The sequence below is a fragment of the Takifugu rubripes genome, chromosome 2, assembly GCF_901000725.2.
Source record: "Takifugu rubripes chromosome 2, fTakRub1.2, whole genome shotgun sequence".
Taxonomy (NCBI): domain Eukaryota; kingdom Metazoa; phylum Chordata; class Actinopteri; order Tetraodontiformes; family Tetraodontidae; genus Takifugu; species Takifugu rubripes.
In genome coordinates this window covers 1,657,711-1,680,655 of record NC_042286.1, presented here as the reverse complement: position 1 = coordinate 1,680,655, position 22,945 = coordinate 1,657,711, and the positions used below count along the sequence as shown (strand labels likewise).

General features: G+C 38.1%; 1 protein-coding gene across 1 annotated transcript in view; it reads left to right on the top strand.

Moving 5' to 3' along the window:
* eipr1 (EARP complex and GARP complex interacting protein 1) overlaps positions 1-19,306 on the top strand; it is a 33,229-nt gene extending 13,923 nt beyond the window's left edge. Inside the window, exons 6-9 of the mRNA XM_003962275.3 lie at positions 2,209-2,345; positions 10,702-10,869; positions 13,119-13,286; positions 18,580-19,306. Of these exons, the coding sequence (XP_003962324.2) occupies positions 2,209-2,345; positions 10,702-10,869; positions 13,119-13,286; positions 18,580-18,754 (648 nt within the window). The 3' untranslated portion in view covers positions 18,755-19,306. The remainder of the gene's footprint in view (positions 1-2,208; positions 2,346-10,701; positions 10,870-13,118; positions 13,287-18,579) is intronic.
* The last annotated feature ends 3,639 nt before the right edge of the window (positions 19,307-22,945 follow it).

Below are 22,945 nucleotides of genomic sequence, written 5' to 3'. Positions count from 1 at the left end.
TCACCCACAACTATGTGAAACACTGATAGGCAGCATTCTAAGATCCACGAAATATGTGATAAATAAGTGTTATTCCATGATGAACTGATTAATGATCTGTACCTAGGTTGATATATTAGTATTGTGTTGTTTAAAAATCAACATATACTTAAAATTCTATTCAGGTTTAATAGCAATGAATATTTTTTGTTGTCTTAACTTTATTTTCATTTTTAGCAAATGAATAATCAAGCTAAAATCAGTATTTTTTGGAATTTGAAGTGAAACAAAATTCAAAGAAACATAAATCATGTGCCTATAACTAGTAAAATCGGTGAAACTGATATATTTTTTGCAGAGCTGTATACATGCATGTGCGCGTGCACACACACAAACACACACACATGCACACATTTAGTCAGGAAAAGTAAGAATTACAGAAGGAAAGTAAGCGGCATTAAAATAACGTGACTAACAAGAGGCCTATTTGATTAGAAGGACAGATTAGGAAGAGGGAGATTCAGATAAGAAAAGACAGGGGGATGCTGCAGAATAAAGGAATGGAAGAGAGAAATCTTGGCAGTCAGGGCATGTTCTTCCAGCACTGATAAGAATGTTAATCTTCCTCCCTCCTTTCATCACACCTTCTACTTTACTCTTGTTTAGTACAGTATTTATTTCAAGCTGTGTCTAGCTGCAGCATGGATGTATACATTTCTTTCTGCATGCTCTGTGTGTTTGCCCTAGAACGCGTGTGCACATACACAGATCATCTTTAAAGGCATACTGCTGTGCATTGTTTAGGGGAATATGAGCAGTGGTGTTATCCATACGTGTCTGTGCAAGCATGTGTATTGCTCACCAATTAGAATTGTTGCTGAAGTTCGGTAAGAATGTATTTACCAGCTCAAAGCACACACGAAACATTATTCTATATGTGTTCCCACAAACATATGTGAGAAAATATGAGTCTCCAGAGAATGTTCAGATGCTGAATTATGATTGGTTTGCAAACCACCTGCAAATGGACAATGGTCAGCATTTTTGTACATGTCTGATCCTCGTTATGCTGCTAGATGCATGTATGCAGATACACTGTTATTAAATAATTCCCTACGTCTGCATGTGTGACATTTTTTTGGAGTGCATTTGTAAAGAAGCTATAGGAGGTTGACTTATAAGGTTAGGGGGACTCTCCTGGTGATGGCCACCTGGGTAGAGAGAGAGGAGAAGGGGGAGGACAGGTAGAGGAGAGAATAAGCAGGGATCAGGGAAATACATTAATAGTACAAGCTGCTGGTATAAGAGTAGAGTGGGTCAGCAGGGTCGGAGGTCGACAGGCCAGCATACAGCTAGAGATCAACATGGAAAGAGGTGGTTTTGTGGTTTGTGTGTTCATGTACGTGGCGGTAGATGCTATAAACGAGAGGAGAAAGCATTTGGATGAAGAATTTGAGAAAGTTTGTTGTGATTTTTGTAGGCCTCACATCCTGCTCAATCAGTACCGAGTAAGCCTCAAGCCCCACCCAGGGTTTTTTGATCCAAGTACCTACCTTGAAAGTAGCACAATATTAAAAAGTATGCATGTATTGTCGGAGATGTCTTTAGTAGCTTAGTTTGCATCCCATTTTTGTCTATGGCAACACTGAGAGTCATATGTGAGGAAAAGACTTCTGAGACTTTTTACCAGTTGTGGTTTGGACTTTTAACACCAAGTAGAAACCCATGAATCTTGCACCTTCTTTTTCTGAATGTATCTGTCCTATTTCACCTGCTGCTTTTTTCATTCAGCCTCTTTTTATCCATTCTGCTTTTCTCCTTCCTTCCTGCTCTCATTACTGTTCCTTCCATCTAACAGTATACTTCAGCAATGAAATGAAATGAAACAATGAGTGTGCCAGGGAACTGTTCTTTGACTGAGCAATCATTGATCCCTGCTCCAACAGGCTGAAACAGGAGGGAAAGAAAGGGAAGATGAGCTCATAACCCACAGATAGCCACAGAATTGGGTAAAAGTTGACACAGGATTGAAAATAACATAAAATGCATTAATTATTTTATTTTCAGTTATGCTATTCTATTTTCATCAGCTGTTTTGTTTTAGGTTTATTTGGCCAGGCTAAAATAGCTCTAAATATATCTACACACACACACACACACACACACACACACACACACGCACACATACAGTATATGGCAAAATCATGAAGGTCGTTGTACCCTTCGCAGATTTCCAGCAGTGTAACCCTGGAAGGCAAAGGCCAACTTAAGTTTACCTCAGGCAAGTGGAGCCCCCACCACAACTGCAGCCAGTTTGCCTCAGCAAATGACACAAGCATCCGTGGCTGGGACCTTCGCTCCATGAGGTACGTTTTTTCACTCTTGTAAAATGGAACCATCTAACATCCTACATAACACACTATACTGTACTATGAAATAGCATACTAAAATATTATCTGGTGCTTTTGTGTTGTTTGGTGCTTAAAAAAAGTCATCACTCTACAGAATCATATATCAGTGAATAATGACACTGAAAGACACATCTTGATGTCTAATTTTCAGATTTTTTATTATTTTTTAAGAGACAAAGTTGAACATGGTTGTATACAGTATATTGTAGTTATGATGGTGGTAGAAGGCACACATCAACATATAACATTTGTTTATGAGCTTTATCACTGTTATTAAAGAATCAAGGTTTTGCACCTGGCTGGTTTTAAACCTCAAGTTCAACCCAACATTAGAGCCATGTGCAGGAAGTATTGGTTAAGTTGAACTGTCGGAGCATAATATTTTCACTAGGTGTTCAAATAATACTACATCATTCATACCTTCAGTGATTTTCAAGGTTATCAATTTAATTTATTACAGTGATTGAAAATATTAGAGATGTTTTATGACATAGCTTTCCTTAAAGCTTCCCTTAAAATGTCATAGCTGTAAGCTAGAGCAGAATTCAGGGCAGCGTAGAATTTGCATTTATTTTTGCGATTGCTACAGGAACTAAGTACATTTCATTTGATTAGAAGAATTTCCATATAGATGTTTGTTTTGAATTATTGAATAAACGATTCAATAGAACTATATGCAGATAAATTGTGCAACTAGAGCATGGGGTGTGTGGAATCACAAGTAAAGAGAATCACGGTAAATTTCTCAGACCTTACTGAGCACCTGGATTAGCATCTGTTTTTAACTTCTCTTTGATTGCTTTGTAGCATTTTTTGTTAAAAAAGAAATTTCAATAAAATGTATTATTATTACTAGGTGTCATAGTAGTTAAGATCTAGAGTAGTTTTTACAACAATACAACAATAATAATTGTTATTAATTATTGTGGTCTCAAAATTGAACAGAATATCTGTATTATAAGTGCACTACAATGCAGATCTTGTATACTCCCATTCATTTATCTTGTAAGTGCTGGTTTTCAGCTATAACTCTGTGCACTGGCATGCTTTGTGTGTCCATTTTTGAAAGTATTTCCTGTGGATGTGGGGTATGTGACAAGTGAGGTCAGCATTTGTGCTCATGGAGTAGCTGTTAGAGAGCTGATAATCAGCCTGTTATTCATTGCCATGATAACATCATGCTGAAGAGAGTGACAGTAGCGTTGATTGAGCGAGCGAGACAGAGAGAAAGAATATGTGTAGATGTGTATCACTGGCACTGATAAGATAGTTGAATCACTGAGATCTCTTCCTGTCGGCATCATAACAAATTATAGAGTTTCTGCACACCCCCGTTTAGCTGGTCTCCTCCTGCTGTGCTCATTCGAAAGATACGCAAGTGCTGTTCTTGCTGTCAGTACAAAAGGATGGACCAGATGGCAGCACCACTTTTTTTAGTAGAGTCTACAGTCTACTACAATGTAGTGACAATACATGTAATATCTTATATGCATTTCTTAAAAGGTCTATGTATTTTGGAAAGAGAAACTCAAAAATTATGGGGATGTAAATAACTCAATGATAAATTTGGATAGTTGCACCCACAATGGCTTGCTGGTGATTTTAAGGGTAGTAATTCTAGTAATTGGCTTATCTTACAAAAAAAGACCTTTATGTGTCCTTAAAACCTATTCTCAGAACATCACATTTCTCTATATTTGTCTTCTGTGTAAATTCTCAGTCATCCAGGTCATTGTATCCATGTAGGATCCTACCTTGGATCTATATTTGTCGCTTTTTCTTAGTGGGCACCACTTTCACACAGGAAATTGGACAGATCAAACAGCATTATTGGCTGTTGTGACATTATTGGCTATTTTTATTAAGATCATTTATTAGCTTGGTATCTGAAACCTGTACTTAGTTACCAAGACTACGGTAACTATGAATGCTGCAGAGTGATCTCTTATTTAGTTTTTGCAAAGGTTAGCTGAGATTTTCAGATTGCTGTTTAGGCCAAATGAGTCATTTCAACATATTATTTCTCAAAACATTAATTGATTAGGGATGTTGACAGTCAAAATTTATTTACTTCCATTATTTATAATTTAATAGAAACGTTTACACATGGATCACATGCACAATTCACCTGAGAATGTTTGCAATAATGTTTTTTTCAGTCTTTTTATTTTATATGGTCTATTTTTATTATTCCTACTATTCCTATTGCAATCTAACAGATGTGGTGTAATAGATGTTAAAATCATTCTGAAATGTTTTTCTCTTGTATCGCTAATATGGGATTTGAGTTTTGAAAAGTATTTTATTTAATTTTGTTGTATTACTTGTATCTCTCAGTATTGTTGAAAGTTATATTAAACATCTATTTGTCCAAAATAAATGCAAAATACACTATAGTGTTATATATTGGGACAAGCGGCAGGAATATGGTTATATCTTGGTATTTAGTAGAGTCTTTTATAAAGAGTGACATACAGTGAGAGACACAAGCAAGCCACCGAGCAATTGAGAGGAATATTGTGAAAAAAACAACTTACAGTCCAAAGCTAGCTGCTATTGTAACTACCAACCAACAATCAAGAGCTATTGAGGGAGTGAGGAGAGACATAAACAGGAGCGAAGGAGAGAGGAGGTGAGATGAGATAGGAGGAGAAGGATAAGTGTTGTTAGGAGAGCAGGTGCTCTCAGAAGAGCTGTGACTTCAAGAGCTTCTTGAAGGAAGAGAGGGTTGCCCCTGTTCTGACAGCGGTCAGGAGGTCATTTCACCGTTGGGAACAGGCAAGAGAATCGGTCTGGATTGTCAGGCCTGCACAGCCGGCGTTGCCAGACAGATGCTCTGGCCTTTCACCTGATGACTGTTGAGAGATTAGTTTTAATGCCATTTGGGAATCTAATTTGGTTGTTGGTTATAAGTAGGTAGTTATTAAAAATATCAGGACCTCAGTATCTCATTCTTTTTTACCCATGCTTTTGCATTATTTGTACTAAAGGACCTTTTCTGAAAAGATTAAAAAACAAAAAAACAAATAATTAAAAGGATGATAAATGCCTCAGCCTTGCCTAGTTGTAATTGACACCTAAAATCAAACTCTAACCCTCCAACAGCTTCAGCTTTTTTTTGGTTCTGACTATATTACATGTATGGACAGTAAGGTAAAGACACTATGTGTTCACGCACATGCTCCCAGTTCAATGCTCTAAAACAAGGAGAGGGGAAAACATCCCAGCAGTGGCAGTAGACTCTGCCTAACCCTTCGATGCTCCAAAGCACATTTTTGTGCTTTTACCTTCTCTAATACATGTCTTTTCTTTTTAATGCATATTGTTGATTATACGACATGACCTAAAAGTACCCTGTAAAACCCATTGAAATCCTCTTTGTAACCATTTAAGGCATTTTTCTTTCTTTTTCCCAGTGCCCTTTGCCCTCTATCTATATTACTTTGATGGTTACCTTTGCTTTGGAAAATTAAGCAGGCCTTGATTTCTTTCACAAGCCTGCAGCTGCAGCCCTGTGCACAAAAATACAAAGGAGGGGAGAATTCACTTCTTTGCTGGCACTGTACTATAGCGCTGAGGAGGTACTCCATATTATCATGGAACTTGATCCTGAGCCCATGGAGCACAACTCGGTAAGCTGGGATTCAGGCACTGACACAGCCGATAACGATGAAGGGTATTTCCCAGGGGTTGGACGCGGAAATACAAAATCAGACAGATCCACAGGTCACCCACTAATTCTAAAATCCAGTTTAACACCCCCCAGGTATTGGGTGAACCTCAGGATCCACCCAGTATGCCCTATCTAGAGTTGATGAGCAGATTGACTGTTCTAATGTATTTTTCACCTAGGAAATCATAAAATTTGAATCAAAAAGGATCAGGGGAGTTGCTATGGGACTTTTTGCTGCCACGGTGAGGGCGTACTTTTCACTCCTGATGGCTGTAAGCAGTGTGGCCATTATATTATTATCAATAAGTGAAAATCTTACATGTACTGTAGGTAGCTAGAAAAACATTTTTGTGCAAGGAGTGCTTAACATGAGTATTTGACACCAACCAAGAAATACTATTGTACATAAACAATAATCAAACCAATATGAATCCATCTTACATGAAGAGTCTTATGTTTTTTTGACCACTATATCCCTTTTGGGGTCACAGGCAGGGTGCTGGGGTCCATCTCAGTCTGTGGGTGGTGGTAGATCAGTAGACAAGAGATCTATTTTGTGTGTTTTTAAAACCATAAAGTAGAAGTGCGTCATGCCCAAAATGTGGCAGTTTAAGGATTGAAAATATTTTATATTAATTCACATTTGACAGGGATAAATAATAATTTACAACATTTTAATTGGTTGCATTTTTTTATCAGCGTAGTTTTTGGTTTGACGGAACAAAGGTCCATTTGAAAGGAACATCAAAAGGTTAAAAATGTAAGACCCTTGAAAGGAATAGAATATTGAATGACAGCCAATCTTCCTGACATGCTGTGCTTTAAAAAAAGATATCAGTGCTTATTAAAATAAAAATATGGCTCCTTGTCTGAGTAGCACCGATGTAGTATGCAGCATTATGTAAATTATTGAATCTCTGCTCCAATATTGAGGACAGAAAGAGAAATTATTTAAATATAGCTGACTATAATGTGGAGGCTGTACTGGCCATACTGTAAAACTCTGCATATGTATGTGTGATTTCATGTATCTGCTATACAGTACACATTTCACTCTCAAACTTGGGACTTTTTATCGAATTGAGGATATTTTGGATGGCCGTGGATTAGTCGTGACGGCTAGGGGCTTGGGAATGCATCGTCAATGAAAGACTTTATGAAGATAGACATACTCAGAAGGATGTGTATTTGTGCACAATGCTCTTGGGTTAACCGACAGTCCACAGCAAGGAGCGATAAGAGCACACTGATCTGTGTAATAGCTGCTAGGCTGCAGCCAGACACCATGCACTGCAGGGTGAATACAGAAACTACTTGGGATGCTGCAGTAAAGCAGGGGCTTGAAAAAGATGAGGAGGGTGGGAGGACAAAGTGCAGATATGAAAAAAATGGAACCAATGTAATTGGTGATAGATAGATGGGCAGATAGATTTTTATGATTTGCTCCTGCATGTAAACAGCAGTTGTCGTCGAGGACTAGGTGACATCATCTTTTGTTTTTAGAACTATCTCTTCTGCATATTCATATTAAATGGTGCTTCAAAATACCTTGTACTGTAGGTGAACCCTTATTCACACTGCTTGCCTTTCATTGCTTTGCTTATCTTTAAATTGTGTGAAAAATGCAGCCTTAGCAATACATGTTTTGAATTCCAAGGCATTGGACTAAACATGTCTGCTCATTTTGAAATGGCTCCATACCACTGAATCAGTAAACTTTTGTAAATTAATTCTGATATTTTCACCCTGCATTTTCCCATTCGTGGCTTCAGACATTTAGGTGTTACAGAAGTTTATGGAAGATTTTTACATCACAGTTTTGCTTTTTTAATTCCCCCCCCCAGCCAGCTCTATGACAAAGAAGCTAACATAAGTGGAACAGTCTTTTGTGCTACAAACCACACTTGGCTCATTGTTGCACCACAGACAACAATGTCCCCTATTCATTAATTAGCACAAAATAAGCATACTGTACATCAGAAGCTTGGGATTTATCAGTATGTCCATGCATGCTTATCAAAATGTAGTTACCGTACTCAAGTCTCAATCTTCAGCACCCTTTTTTGAAAGGCTGTAGATCTGAAACTGCAATACAGTATCATCAATTTAGCCAAGTCTGACTTTTGGTAGGCATACTCATTATTAAAATGTATGTGGTCCAATGCATTTTAGTTTTATACATAGCTACAGTAGCTATTTTATTTTACAACTAATAATATATTTGTATTTAATAATAACAGTAGTATTGCTAAGATATTATTGCCTGCTGATGAATTCTGATATCTGAGTATTCAAACAAATATAATGTCAGCTTCATTGACACTTGTTTAATTTTTTTTTTTTAATAGAGAGATTTTAATAGAATGCAACATAAATTCACCTTGACTGTGTCCTAGCTGATACAGTGTCTATATGACAATAAAAATGTCATGTTATACTTTTTTTGCATGTTGGTAGTTTTTTTTGTGATTGTTCTGGGCACGCCCTTTAAGCATCCCAAGTCATTAGGCTGTTTGATGTAATGATCCCTTACTTTTATGCACGGCCAGACTCCCGTCTTTCCTTTCCGCCCCCAGTTGCTCTCCCTTTCTTTCTACCTCAAAGCTGAGCTTTAATTTTGATCAGCAATGAAATGATTGCCCTGCTCTTGTGATTATTCTTGTCCCACCTCCCGCTCCACAGCAGTTGTCATGGAAACAGCAGTGTGTGAGGTGTGCGTGTGTGTGTGTGTGTGTGTGTGTGTGTGTGTGTGTGTGTGTGTGTGTGTGTGTGTGTGTGTGGTTCAGTCAATTCCCAAGGTAGAGCAATTTATCACCCAAACTAAGCCAAGAGGAAAATGTGTGTTTCATTGTGTATGTGTCCACCTACCTTCTATTTTACCTACCAGCACTCATCTATATTTATCCATATCAACCCTTCCATGAATGGGTTTTCACGATTTTGTGTTTTGGTTTGTTTTTTTCCTAAAAGTGCCAAAGAATGTGTGTCATTGGTCCCCTGACCCTGTGCTATCCCTCCACTGCCACACTTTGAGATGGATGACTTGAGATTACTACGCCTGTCTGGGTCAAAGCTCTAATCTTCAATGCTCATGTAGACACAATCACACACTTACACATATGAAAGGTCCCAGGTCACTCCCATATTGGCCTAGGACCCAAGTGCACATACATGTGTGTGTGGACAGGGAGGTTATAAAACCCCTCCCAGGGCAAGAACCAAACTAACCTAATTTCTTGCTCCATTTCCTTTTTGTGTGGGGAGTGCGTTACAGGCATCCAGGATGAACACCAACCACCCTTTAACTCAGGGTGATGATTTTCATCCTATGGTCACATGCACACATACACACAATTTAACCATCATTGCTGGTTAGCATGCATTTAAATGCATCCATGATGTCACATACTTCCTGTCACTCTGCTAACAATAATTTAAAAATAACCTTCTCAGTATATGTGCTAAGCGATTTTTCTTGAAACCATTGGGTGGCCATTTAGGTCTCTTGATGACCTTGTCCTACCCTGCAGTGGAAACACAATCTTCAAGAGGGCCAAGTGAAAGGTTCCTGTGAAGTTCCTGCCCCCAGGATTTCCTGTACCAGGAACCCCCACAGTGGAAACATACCTTAAGTGTCTGACAAAGATTGTTCTAGTACAGTTGAAAGGAAAAGACGCACATCTGTCGTCATCGTCAACCATTGATATGTGCTGTGTAGGCAAACTATTTATAGATTACCTTGTGTTGCCTTTTTCATGACCATAGATGTAATTTGGTTGATGACACTTTCTTGAGAATTGGAAATTTTTGTGAAGTTATGTAACACCTTGTGATGATCTATACACTTTATGTATTTACAGATAATAGATAAGTATGTTTAAACTTTTTGCTTGGTTTATCAAGTATTCATTTCAGCTTGTCTTTGTTCTGAGGGAATTTTTGTGTATTTTCAGACCTACATTTGTTCAGTTTTTAAATCCAGTTCAGATTTTCCTAATTGATTCCAGTAGCTCACAAGGTTACTGATATAATCTTGGTGTCCTGGATTTCTGCTGGTACACCTTTGACGAGTGTAAGCCCCCATTTTTATTTATGGTTTGGTAGGAGGGATTAAATTGAAGAAGTTGCCCATTTTCTTATTTTTTTCTAAAAATGGACAAGGTGGTGGTTGGCACAGTTATCCCATAAAATACAGGTCTGCGTTACATCTTTGTGTTCACGATGCATTTGCTTTCTTATGAGTATTTTAGTTTCCTTGTTCAGTCCAGAAAAACAAGCACATTAGGTTGCCTGGAGATTTAAAATTGCCTCTAGGTGCCAATGTAAACTTTGCCCAGTACATTAGTCATTAATAACTTTGATATCTGGGCTGACGTGGTGAAACACCCTGCTGTCTCCAGATCATAAATTAATAAATTATTACATAAAGAAAAATTCCAAAGAAATCACCACATTAGCCAAGAAACCTTGTAGATAAACCAGTGATACTTATAGAAAGAAATATACATCATAAATCAATTAAAGGTATCTAGAACGATCCAAAGAGACATTTTGAAGCCAGCACCCCTGTCAGTCACTTGCTCTTGCCTATTTTATCACCACCTTTTCTAATTATTCTGTCTCTCCTGTCCTGTGCAGTCAAATCTACTGTATAGAGAGTGCCCATGGCCAGCTGGTACGTGACCTAGATTTCAACCCCAACCGCCAATACTATCTCGCCAGCTGTGGAGATGACTGTAAGGTCAAGTTCTGGGATGTCCGCAATGTTCAGGAGCCTGTCAAGACCCTGGAGGAGCATTCGCACTGGTGAGTATTGTGCAGGGACGTCACCTTCACGTTTTCCTAATGATTATGTTCTTTTCAATACATAAGGAAAATGTTAATTTACATATAATGTCCCTTCATAAAGTTGTTATCAGAAACAAATTTCTTTTTATTAATTGAAATGATAATACAAATCAGCAATTACAATTGACCAAACCAGTCTATTGCCACCATTATTTCATTAAAAGAGGTAAAAATGTTTTATGTGTAGTAGAATAGTAGCTTTCATCTCAAAGATGGTAAAGTTGACAAATTATCATACTTAGGGGGCCGTCTAATCCTTAGGTCACGTCTTAGCTATGCTGTTATAGGCCAAGGCTGCCGGGGTCCGGAAACATGATCACCTGACAGGCCTCTGTCACCCCACATGGTTTCCTCTCCTCTCCTCTCCTTTCCTCTCCTTTCCTCCTCCTCATCAAGCAGACTAGTTATGCTGATTATTGTGTAGTTTTTCTGCTTCTCCCCCCCCCCCCTTCGGTATTCATTTACAGGTATCGCCACGTTCGGAGCTGCATGATGACCTCCGGCCCCGCTGAATAAATAGTGTATTTTTGTATGTGTTCCTGTGCTCTGTGCCCGTCCTCTCCTCTCCTCTCCTCTCCTCTCCTCTCCTCTCCTCTCCTCTCCTCTCCTCTCCTCTCCTCTCCTCTCCCTCTCCTCCTTGTCCTTCTCCTTCTCCTCTCCTCCTTCTCCTTCTCCTTCTCCTTCTCCTTCTCCTTCTCCTCTCCTCTCCTCTCCTCTCCTCTCCTCTCCCTCTCCCTCTCCTCCTTCTCCTTCTCCTTCTCCTTCTCCCTCTCCTCTCTCTCTACCCAGCCAGCCATCAGCAGGAGGCATAGTCAGGAAAACATCAGTAATAGTAATGGTGAAGCAACAAAAATTAAATTAAAAGGAAATATGAAATTATCTTTAGTCTGCTTCTCCCTGACAATTTTTGTGCTGGTCACAACAGTTTGAGGGTTATGTTTGTTTTTAAGGCTAAGGTTGGTTTGACTTGAGGTTATCTGAGGAACAATAATATTGATAATGGTGAGGATGATGATAATAATAGTAACAAAATAATAAAAGTCAAAACAAAGCATGTAAATAAAACAATGATAAACAATAAAATTAACAGTGCGAATAAATCAACAATACGATATCAAAACAAAAGATCCACATAAAATCCAAATAATTATTTGCGAAACTGAGATACATTGTGCTCTAATCTCTACTATGATAAGGAAAGTTAGTGGCGTAAAGCTTTGAATAACAATTCCCTTTATTACCTTAACATCCGTCCTTCTATTGCTTTTCCCTTAACACGGTTGCGGGTTTTACCTTCACCATCACAACTAAATGAGAATGTACTTAAATGTAATATTAAAAAATAAATAAGCGCTCATACTCAATACATATGCAAATTACATTACATTGGTTCTGAATTTATCTTCAAAAATACAGATATCGTCACTTTAGATACCTACAGCTGGGATTTCAAAAGAGATGTGTATATTTTTTGTGCTTGTGTGTGTACTTGCATTGGTTTTTATGTGGACAATAGTATCAATTGCTTCAAGAATATGTGTCTCTTCTCATCAGTACAATACCTTAAATGCATCATTACATCCTGCTTTGTACCAGCAATAGCAAAAAACAACACCAACACTTGTTAATTAACAGAGTATGGAAAATACTAAGTCTTTATTTACAATAATACAGAGTGTTGGGTAAGAGAGACTGTGGGCTTGTGCCAAATAAATGAAAGAAGCCTAACAAACCAAGATCTAACTCGCCACTTGCTAAAGAACAAAAAATGTGAATTATACACAAAAAGAACCTACGTGTTACCTCAGCCTTACCCCATGGCACCTCCCACAAACACAAATCTTTTCCACTCACCTTGGGTTTAATAGGTTCAGCAAATTTAGAACAAAGCAAAAAAGCACCTCTTCTTCTTGGAGTTCCAAATGGGAATCTTCTGAAAGTGTCTCCTGCCTTCTGATTGGCCAGCTGGCGAACAATTCCCATTTTGCTGGGGGTCACTTAGGAGGTAGGCTGGAAAGCTTCAATTTTCCAGTTCCTGCTTCAGAAATCCTACTGAACCAGGTCTTCATGTAACGCATTCTTATCATGGCAAAACGTGCTGCTTGTTATGCACAACTAAGTACTGTATACACAGGAATAAGATGGAAATTATGAAGGTGCATTGAACAAAATGCATCCCATAATTTATGTGATTTCTTTTTTTCCAGGGTTTGGAGTGTCCGCTACAACCATAGCCATGACCAGCTAGTTTTGACAGCCAGCAGCGACAGCCGTCTCATCCTTTCCAATATGGTGTCTATCTCATCAGAGCCTTTTGGACACTTAGTGGATGAGGAAGAGTTGAGTGAAGGGGAGGAAAATCATCAAGAAGACAAGTAAGAGAAAAGTGTCTAATTGAATAAAGAAATGATTGTATTTGTCAAGTAATTTATAGTTTCTAGGTGCAACTCAAAGAAGGCCCCAGCTTCCTCAAGTTCCAAGTAACCATATAATCAAAGTTCATCAAAAGTTAACATAAGTGTTTATTGAAATCCAAGACTCAGTCAAAAATCAAATCCAGAAGGTTTCATCAAGAGAAATATCTTCAAGGTGAACTTTTGGAGTCCAAAATAACAAACAGAATTGCTCTATATGAACAGAAACAACCAAGATCCCACCTGACAGGTGAAAAACAAAAGAAAACCACCTACCTAGCGAACTTTAAAAACACTCACTCCTTTTCTTTTCACTCTATACATAACAATTTCACAAAAACACACCCGAGGCCTGTTGGATATTGAGGTAGGTGAGGAGCTCTCAGACGGCAGCCAACTTTGGGTTTAAATTCAGTCTCTCCTGGACAATCCACCAATTGGCAGGTCACTGAACACACCTATCTATGTACACAGATAGGGAAAACACAAAAAGAGGAGCACACACTCCTACAATACAAAAACCTCAACTACAATCTTAACACAGGGCTACTGTACAACCACTAACTAACAACCACTAACTAGTAAAATGTGTGAGCTTATAACTGATATTGTAATGTTTTGGTTTATAAGGTCTTTTTGCAGCCATGTTACCTCTATAGAATAGACCTACCACTCCTTTTACTGGGGTAGACTGTCTAATACCCCTGTGCTGTAGTTACTACTAGGTACAGTTTCTGCTTCCTGGACTGGTGACCTGCCTCTTGGGTGCTTAAGTGTAAAGGACTTAATTCCCATTCACAGTTCCACAAATTGAAAGGAGTGTCAGTGATGTCAACAGCAGAAAGCCTTCCCTCGGCTGATATTTTTAAGCCTGTCTTTCCTCGGCCATCTGAAAATAATCTGAAGCAAATGCACTGCTGCTCAAAGCCTGGTGAACTAGCAGGAGCCTGCTGATAACTGACCAGCTAGCCTGAGCTTGAACTGTTTCTTTGGTAATATCTATCATTACGCTGCACTACACTCCACATTGAATAAATTCTCTTCCATAGACAGTTTTGGGGCAGTTATAGGAGTGTATCATTGTTCAAAAATTCCTTTACATATACTAATAAAGCTTCTCCTCGGAAGCTCGAGGATCTCATGATCTTACCAGTGCGCTGCTATGATCCATTAAAAGAAAATTGGGCTGTATCACTACACAACTTCTAGGTATATAAACAAGCCCTGAGCAGTGGGACTTCCCAAACATGACATATTTCATGTTACCAATTCCATTAAAGATGATGTAGGTACACATTTGATTTGTTTGATTGAAAACATGGGGGAAAAATATTTTCTTTCAGAGATCAATCTTTGTTGACAGGACGTTTCAAAAGGGACAAAATTACAATATGACAGACAGCTATATCAACATCATCGGGTAGTTTAGCGGGACGATGCGGGACGCCTTTTATATTGCAGGTGAACTGAGCCAAGGTGCCAATTTTCCAGGAGGTACAGTTGTGTTCAATATAACAGTGTGATTTTAAAAATTCCAACTCACAAAATGAATAAGAAAAAACCTATGAATTTTGTTATTTTACAGTCAAGCAAAGATAGATTCAAAATAATAGCAGCGAGTGGTTCAATTAGTGAGGCCATTGATTGGAGAAGGGAAAACAAATTTTAAGAAGAGACAGCAGTGAACCTGGCCTGTAGTGCTCTCCCAGAAATGAGTCAGACTGCAGGTCAATAAGTTCCTTCGGATCATTACATGCTGCATAATCCACACTACAGTTGAAGGGAGGAAAAAACACTCTTCGGATTTTTTGAAATCTTAAAATCGCCTTGAAAACTCTCCATGCAGCGGTTCTAACGTGGTTGGGTACTTGTGGGGGCGATCAGCTGATCTTGTGGCTTCCTTTCATGTTGGTAAGTGGGTCATACTTGTCCTTCACGTGGCTAGAGAGAAACTAAAACTTTCTTAGGAAACCCTTCAGTGCACTTTATATGCACAAAAAGTCTCCTGTACTGCACTTTGGCATTTAGTTCGATCATTAGTGCAGTCACATCCACTGCGAATCAGATGGCTGCCACCCAGTCGTCATCATTCAAGCTCTGGGATGTCATGTCCTTTCTTCACACTGAATTGCTGAATTTGGTCTCCCAGGTCCCTGACAATTTTTAGCACTTTGCCTGGGCCGAACCACCTGACGGTGAAGTGATAGCTTATTTCAACCTGTTCAATCTCATTCTCCAAAAGCAACACATTTTTTGTGATGGAATGCGTTTGCTCTGAAGTTAACTGTTTTAGTTATAGCATCAACAATATGGTTCAGTTATAAAACACAACACTTCTTGATGTATAATACAATGCAAACGTGTTTATTTCTGCACGGGGTCACTTTACCCTGCATTCTCTTTAAAAGTCCAACCCTTTTCCCAATCAGCATCTGTTGTCACACCTGTCAGCTTGTCCCATTTCAGTCCTAACTTGTCCAAACATCCATTTACCCCTGTGAAAGAGTCTTGACCAGTGGTTGTCCCTTTCATTGACTGCATGGCTGCCAGCTCCTCCGTAGTTTGAAAGTCTTGTATCCCACGTAAGAAGATGAGGAGCCAGGCCGTCTCACGTACTTCGCAGCTCTCATTCAAAGCCAGAGAAAAACAGTCAAATTCGGTCGATTTGTTCTTCAGCTGAAGCTCCAAGTTTTGAGCGATCTCCTCAACCCTCCTCGCTACAGTGCGTCGGGAGAGTGAAACAGTCCAATAAGCACTCCTTAATAAACTCTCCATCAGAAAAGGCCTTACTTTTTCTGGCGAGTTTGTGAGAAATTGCATAACGTGTCCTGACAGCTGCATTTCTGGGGTTGTTAAGTTTGGTAAAAGGTCCTTGTTGGGTTTGCAGTTTTGCTAGCAACACATCAGATACCCTTGCGTGCTCTTCATTAGACAGATTTCTATATTTATCCTTGAGCTTGATCACGTAGTGGGGATCCAAATTCTGATCTTTAAACAGAGCGACCTATGTATCACAAGTACATGACATTCCTTTTAATTTCTGTAAAGAAACACTTGGAAATCCATGTCTTGTTGAAAACACAGTATTCGTTATCAACTTCTCTTAGCGTGAGTTGACATCTTGTGGGTAACGTGGCTAGCATCATTTAGAGCGGCTCAACATTACACGCACATACATCCATACCGGAGTAAAGCTTTTCAGTATAAAAGCTGCACAGTTGTATTGCATGCACAACATGGATTTTTAAAAAAAAGTCATTTATGATTGGCCTTACACTGGCTATAGGGAAACACAAAGGGCCATGTGTGGCCCAAGTGTTTTCTGAGTATTGTAACAACTAGAAACCCCCCATATGGAGATTTATAAGCTATGAAAAAGGCCCCTGCAAAAAAAAAAAAGACATTTAGTGGGCAAGTTTAAGTTTGCCAAAGAACACATTGACTGGCCTAAAGAGAAATGGATTCAAACCAGTGTGCACTGGAAGAAAATTGGGAGCATCGTGTCAAATCCAACATGATCTGGGGGTGTTTGTTGTGTTGGACATGTTTTTCACATGCCAGGGGATCATGGATCAATTTGAATACATATACTAAATATTTGAAGGGGTCATGGTGCATTATTCCAAATAAGAAATGCAAAATATATGCAAATGTGTTTCAATAAGACAATGACCCCAAATTGATCAGCATCTTGGTTACAGACCAAGAGGAATAATGCTATGGAGTGACCAGCCCACCCCCTGGACCATTAACCAAGAGAAAGTATGGAGGGAGATCTAAAAAAAATGCTGTTTCTAAGACAGGAGATGACTCGTGGAAAGTACTTAAATTGTCCAAGGCTTGAATACCAGCTTACAGGTGAAAGAAGCTGGTTTCTTAAATATATTTTAGAATAAAAATCAAGCCTTTACAGTTTTTGACAGATTAGACAGAAATCAACCTGTAACAGAGGGTTTGGAAGATATGAGGATGAAGAAGGAAAGAGATTTTTTAGGCAAAGAAGCAGAATGTTATTGCAATGCCCTGTCCTGAAGCATGTCTTTCACTTGCTGAAGACAAAATTGAAGGGAAAACACCCCAAAAACAAGCAGGATCTGAAGAGAGTTGCAGTAGTGGTCTGGTGGTCCACCACCAGGGATGAAATCAGCATTTAGTGATGTCAATGCATTCCAGACTTCAGATTACAAAGGATTTCCAAACAAGTATTAAGAAGTGAAAGTTCTAACAAGTGGGAGACACATATGAAAACCTTTGCAATTCCGACATTGTTCACCTATTTGGAATAAATACCCTCAAAGCCAAAAGTCTGCATTCAATGCACATCTCCTTTGTTTCATGAACACCAAAAACCTTTCTCAACACGAAACGTCACAGAATAACAAATAAAAAGGTGAGAAGTGCACAATAAGAAATACATATAAGATATAAATCTGGTTTAAATAGCTAAAATATATAGGAATAACATACTACATGTCTGCATTGCAGTAAAGACCTGCTGAGGCTTATTAAGATGTGTTGTCGTCTGTTTTTTAACATTAAGATATCTTGGCAGTCTTGGTGATTCCTGTAGATATGTGAGACCATATATATGTGCCATGTTCCGTCAACGTATTTTATGATTTTCCATCTGTAACATTTGAACTCAAATTTTTACCAGAATATTCTCTTTTTAGTGGGTTTTAAATCAATCACATCCCTCCATCTGTTATCCCATTCAACCTATATAGGTAATATTAACCTTTCTATAAGGAAATTAAGTAGGTTGATTTGGGTTTTTTTGTTCTAAAAGCTATATTTTACCAAAATTTGCAACCTTTTGACCATAGAAAATGTTTTACTCCCCTCTTGGAACATCTAATAAATAGTCTTTACCATTTGAGATTGAAGCAGACTGAAGATGCACCCATATGCACAATTATTTATCTATTTTGATATTAAAGCGTTACTCCTTTTTTCAGAGTGTAAACAGAGCATGGCATTATTACAAAATGATTTTTTTTTTAAAAATGCTTTTAAAAGCATTTAGATTTTACAACTTATTTGTTTTCAGTTCAGATTGGTTTGGAGACCTGTTAACACATTTGATACCTGAAACAGTTTACCTGATGTTTGGACTCAACTTATAATAATGTACTATAACAGATCTCAACTTTACCTTTTTACAGTCATTTGATGTACAGTTTGTATGAATCAGGTATTCCTTTATTTATTTTTGCCATACTCAGTAGTTCTTTCTGTTCTGTGTGTGATTTAGGGGTAAGGAGCCCCTGAAGGATAGTGTGGTGTCCACCTATGAAGAACATGAAGACAGCGTATATGCAGCTGAATGGTCATCCGCTGATCCCTGGCTGTTTGCATCACTTAGCTATGATGGACGTCTTGTCATCAACAGGGTTCCACGAGCCCTCAAATATCACATTCTCCTATAAGAGCAGAGATCTGTGTGTTTGTGTAAAGGAGACAATAACAGGAGAGCAGACTTCTTTAGATATCCTCTGCAACAAATGATTCATGACTGAGGATACTTACATTATGTGTTCTATATACCAAGGTAAACAATAAACCTCTGATCATCCCACAGGTTTGGATCAATTCTAACCACTGGGTGCTCAAATCTCTTTAATCTTAAAGGAAGTATGATCTTTTTGAACACAGCGATAGCTAGAAATCCCTATAGGCTCTCTTTAGTTCTAAATATTGGAATATAAAATCAATTTTCAATGTATTGATATGTGCAATTTTCTTTCTAATTCTGGAAAAATGTTGACATGCTTTTGAAAGAAATAGGTTATTTATGACATTTGCTAAATCTTAGTCCACTGCTAATGTGTAAATGTTCACCAACTGGCAGTTGTACAATTTTTGCAAATCTTAAAAAAAAACACTTAAGAACAGACTTAAACTGTGGGTTATTCTATGTGTGAAACTCAAATAAAGAGGTGTAATAAAATGATACGGCATATTGTGTGACCGAATGGAGATCGAGAAGACTTGAGTGAATGTCCAAATCACGAATCAAAGCTTTTCAGGAACTTGGAAGTAATGGAACAACTATAAATGTGGGGAGCATTCTACTGATGCTGAACTGTTTGGCTTTTAACAAAAATTGTTTATGACAGATGACACATTTCCCCAAATAATGACAAAAATTAGATCTAGTTATATAGAGGTGTTTTTTTTTTTAAACTGTAGCATTGTAAGCAACATTTAGGTATTCTTGCATTGCTCTCAAAAGTTTTGTTAATTATATAATCGATGTGAGTTGTATAGTTGTGTGGTCTATAGTTTTGGGATATTGCAGAGGAACCTAGAATAATGTTTATGATAAGGGATGTAAAAACTCTTGTCATTGGAACACGTAGCCAGTAATTGTAAGTTGCCTATTCATGGCTTTAAATGGTCTGTCCAGAGTCATTTTTCTTTTCATCATGCTTCAGCATAAACAGTCCTTGGTCCATATGCTTGTGTTCTAGTAAACTCCCATGAGAGGCCTTTTAATTTCAGTTTGACTCCATTCACCACAGTAACACGCATACGCACAACATAAGTGCTAAGGGTGGGGAGCATGTAGCACAGCACCATGCAGAAGAGCAAGTCAGCTCTCAGAGAAAATGCACACATTAAACACCTGAAAGACCTAATGGGAGGATTTTGGAACGATAGCGTTATGCTGTACATTAAAATAATAATCATCAATCCATCTAGCAGAAATCTTCCTGTCACATCTAAATGGAACAGCACCCTTTGTTTCATCAGATAAAGGATGACTGAGGTTCAGGGTCTTTGAGATAAAGCGATGAAGCATTTCTATACATATGATATACCGTATATTTGTGAAATGTTACACAGTAATCTGCAAATGCAATGGCTCAACATCTCGCCATCTGTTTCAATGTTCATTCATGGATTATTTTATTACCTATTGTGACGACCCCCAGTGTCCCCTCCTGGACATTAGGGGTCTGTGACTAAGCCTCTCAGTGTCTTGCATGTCCTGAATGGAGTGACGGGCTGCACCTGGGACTGTCCCAGTCCCTCTGTCTCTCGGCTGGATGTCCTTGATGCTGGCTGCGTCTCTGCTTGGCTTGCTGCTTTGACTATCCTCTGAATATTTTACGACATTAAGTGCCTTGAATTTCAAGATTTAATTGAAAATTCAAGTTTTTTTCTACATCACAATATTAATGATTAAAAATAATTATCATTTAGCTTGAACATTTAGCATTAACTAGATAATGTATCAGTCTCTATAATACTGATATCTAACATAAGTGGAACGTTTATTCTTATCAAGAAGGCAGTTGTGGCCTTGACCTGGAATAATAAATGTTCCACTTACGTACAATAGTACAATCATTGGGGAACTGGACAGCAAAATTCAAAATACAAGTAAAATATTAATGTAGCTTGGAAGTGTGTCTTCTAAAGGAAAGAGAAATGTTTGAAGTTTTGGTATAGATTTTTTAGTGGTGGTATGTGGGGAAAATAAGTGTGTCTGCATGCAATGCAAATAATGCAAAGACTTTATTTTTATTTGAAGAAAAATTTAAATTAATATCAAAGACCAAGGGGAAACCAACTGTTTAATGTATTCAAGTGCCTCTGTGTATTCCGCGGGCACGGTCAGCATGTTATCTAAAAGGAAACCATTATGAAAGACTACCTGAAAGCAGTGATAGTTTGAGCAGAAAAGCTTTTTTCCCCTCCATTTCTGTTCACCGTTTAGGAATGATAAAATGTAAAAGGTCCTCAGAACAGAGACTGTAGGCCCTAATATTCATGATTAAAAGAGAATACAACAGAATCATCTCTAGAATAGCCTTGTAAATCTTATCATATGAATAAGTAAAAATAAAATATTCTGAAATTTGGAGAGACTTACTGAAAATAACAGGTGCGAATAGGATTTGGCATTGATCTCCGTATTTGTTGCGTGTCATTTTCTCCAGCTCTTTAGGGATCTGTGGTCTTTAAAAAGGATGGAACTTCCTCTGAACAATTTTTGTCCTTGGAGCATGCAAGAGTGGCAACTTAAACCAAACAACCAGTCTTTCGTCAGAGAATGGCTTTTGTTTGTTGTAAGCTACTTATTTACTGTCTTATCACTGACGAGAGGTGTAAGTGCTTTGAAAAGAGGCAAAACACATTATTAAATCATAGTAGAGTCTTGGTTGTGTGTCCATCTCATTCAAATGTCATTCATTTTCATAATGTGTCCTTTACATTGAATTATACTGAGGAGTCAACATCTCTTTTACCTACCGTGTTTCCACGACCATAAGGCGCACTGTAATAAAAGGCGCAGTCTCAGTTACAGGTGCTATATCTGTATTTAACACATACATAAGGCGCACCGTATTTTTAGGCGCATGCTAAAACATACAGTAAAAAATGACAACGGAAGTGAAACAGTGAGTTTTAATTACCAACTGATCCTGAGCTCAAGTGTACTGCTATTGGGTCCAAATCCAACCCATCACACTTTTAGACTGATGGAATGTCAAACAAAAGATGAAAATTGCATACATTTTGAAATACCTCCCTAAAGCTGTATTTGTGCTTATTTCTAATGTCCACTGTGGATGTCCAATTAGTCTTGTGGTGTTTCCATGGAGATTGAGAGCAAGATGCCACTGAAGGACATCACAGGTTGTAAATTGCATGCTGGATTTTAGTTCAGATTGGCCATCTGGCATCTTAATTTAAAACTGACACAACTGAAGAACAAAGTAAATTGACTGCTGTAGTCCATCCTGTAAAGGTAGTTGCTAAATGTGGTTTCAGGTGAATATACTGTACCCATCCATCATCTGTCACATACACTGTATTTAGAGATGGTGTTTATAAAAAGATGTATTTTTGTGAGGGTTCAAAAAATAAAAGTACGTACATGTATTTAGAATAATCATATTCAATGCAGATCTGATCTTTACTGAATTGGTGCCAAAAAATGTGGAAATTTTCAGGATTTTTTTTTCCCCTCTGATTTTTCCTGTGATTAATTAATCATCATCAAAAAATTATCTTGACTGTCCTGATTAAAGTTTTGTGTTACAAAACGGTGTTCATGAATCAGTTGAAAGTGATCACTTGGTCTATTTGTGAGCCCACTTTCAGGGTGAGTCTGACTAGTGATTGAAGTGGCTGGTGAGTCCATCACTAGTGTCCAGGCAATACAGAGTGACAGTTTGTATGTGTTTGATCAATGGTGCAGAGCTAGGGGACAGGGTAGAAGCATTGGGCTGTGGCAAATCTTCAACCTCTGTCAATCAAACAGCCTATGAATGGCATGCCGTGAAATCCATTAAACCCAATTTAGCTCCGGACATAGAGTTGAGAACTCCATGAACGCTCAGCCCTTTGTGAATAAACAGTGAATTAAAAAAAAAAACAACCCATCATTTAAATGTCTACTTTAAATGACTTTCTTTTGTTTGTTTCTTATGGGCCCTGGAGTGTCAACATATAACTGATTCTATATTGTTATATAATTTTGGTTTGAGTTCTGCTTTTTTGATAAGTCTTTTTTTTCCCTTTTTCATTAGTTATAATAATTTGGCCAATTTTTCATTTCACTAATTTAGTTATAATGTAACTATACCAACACTAACCATCTGGGG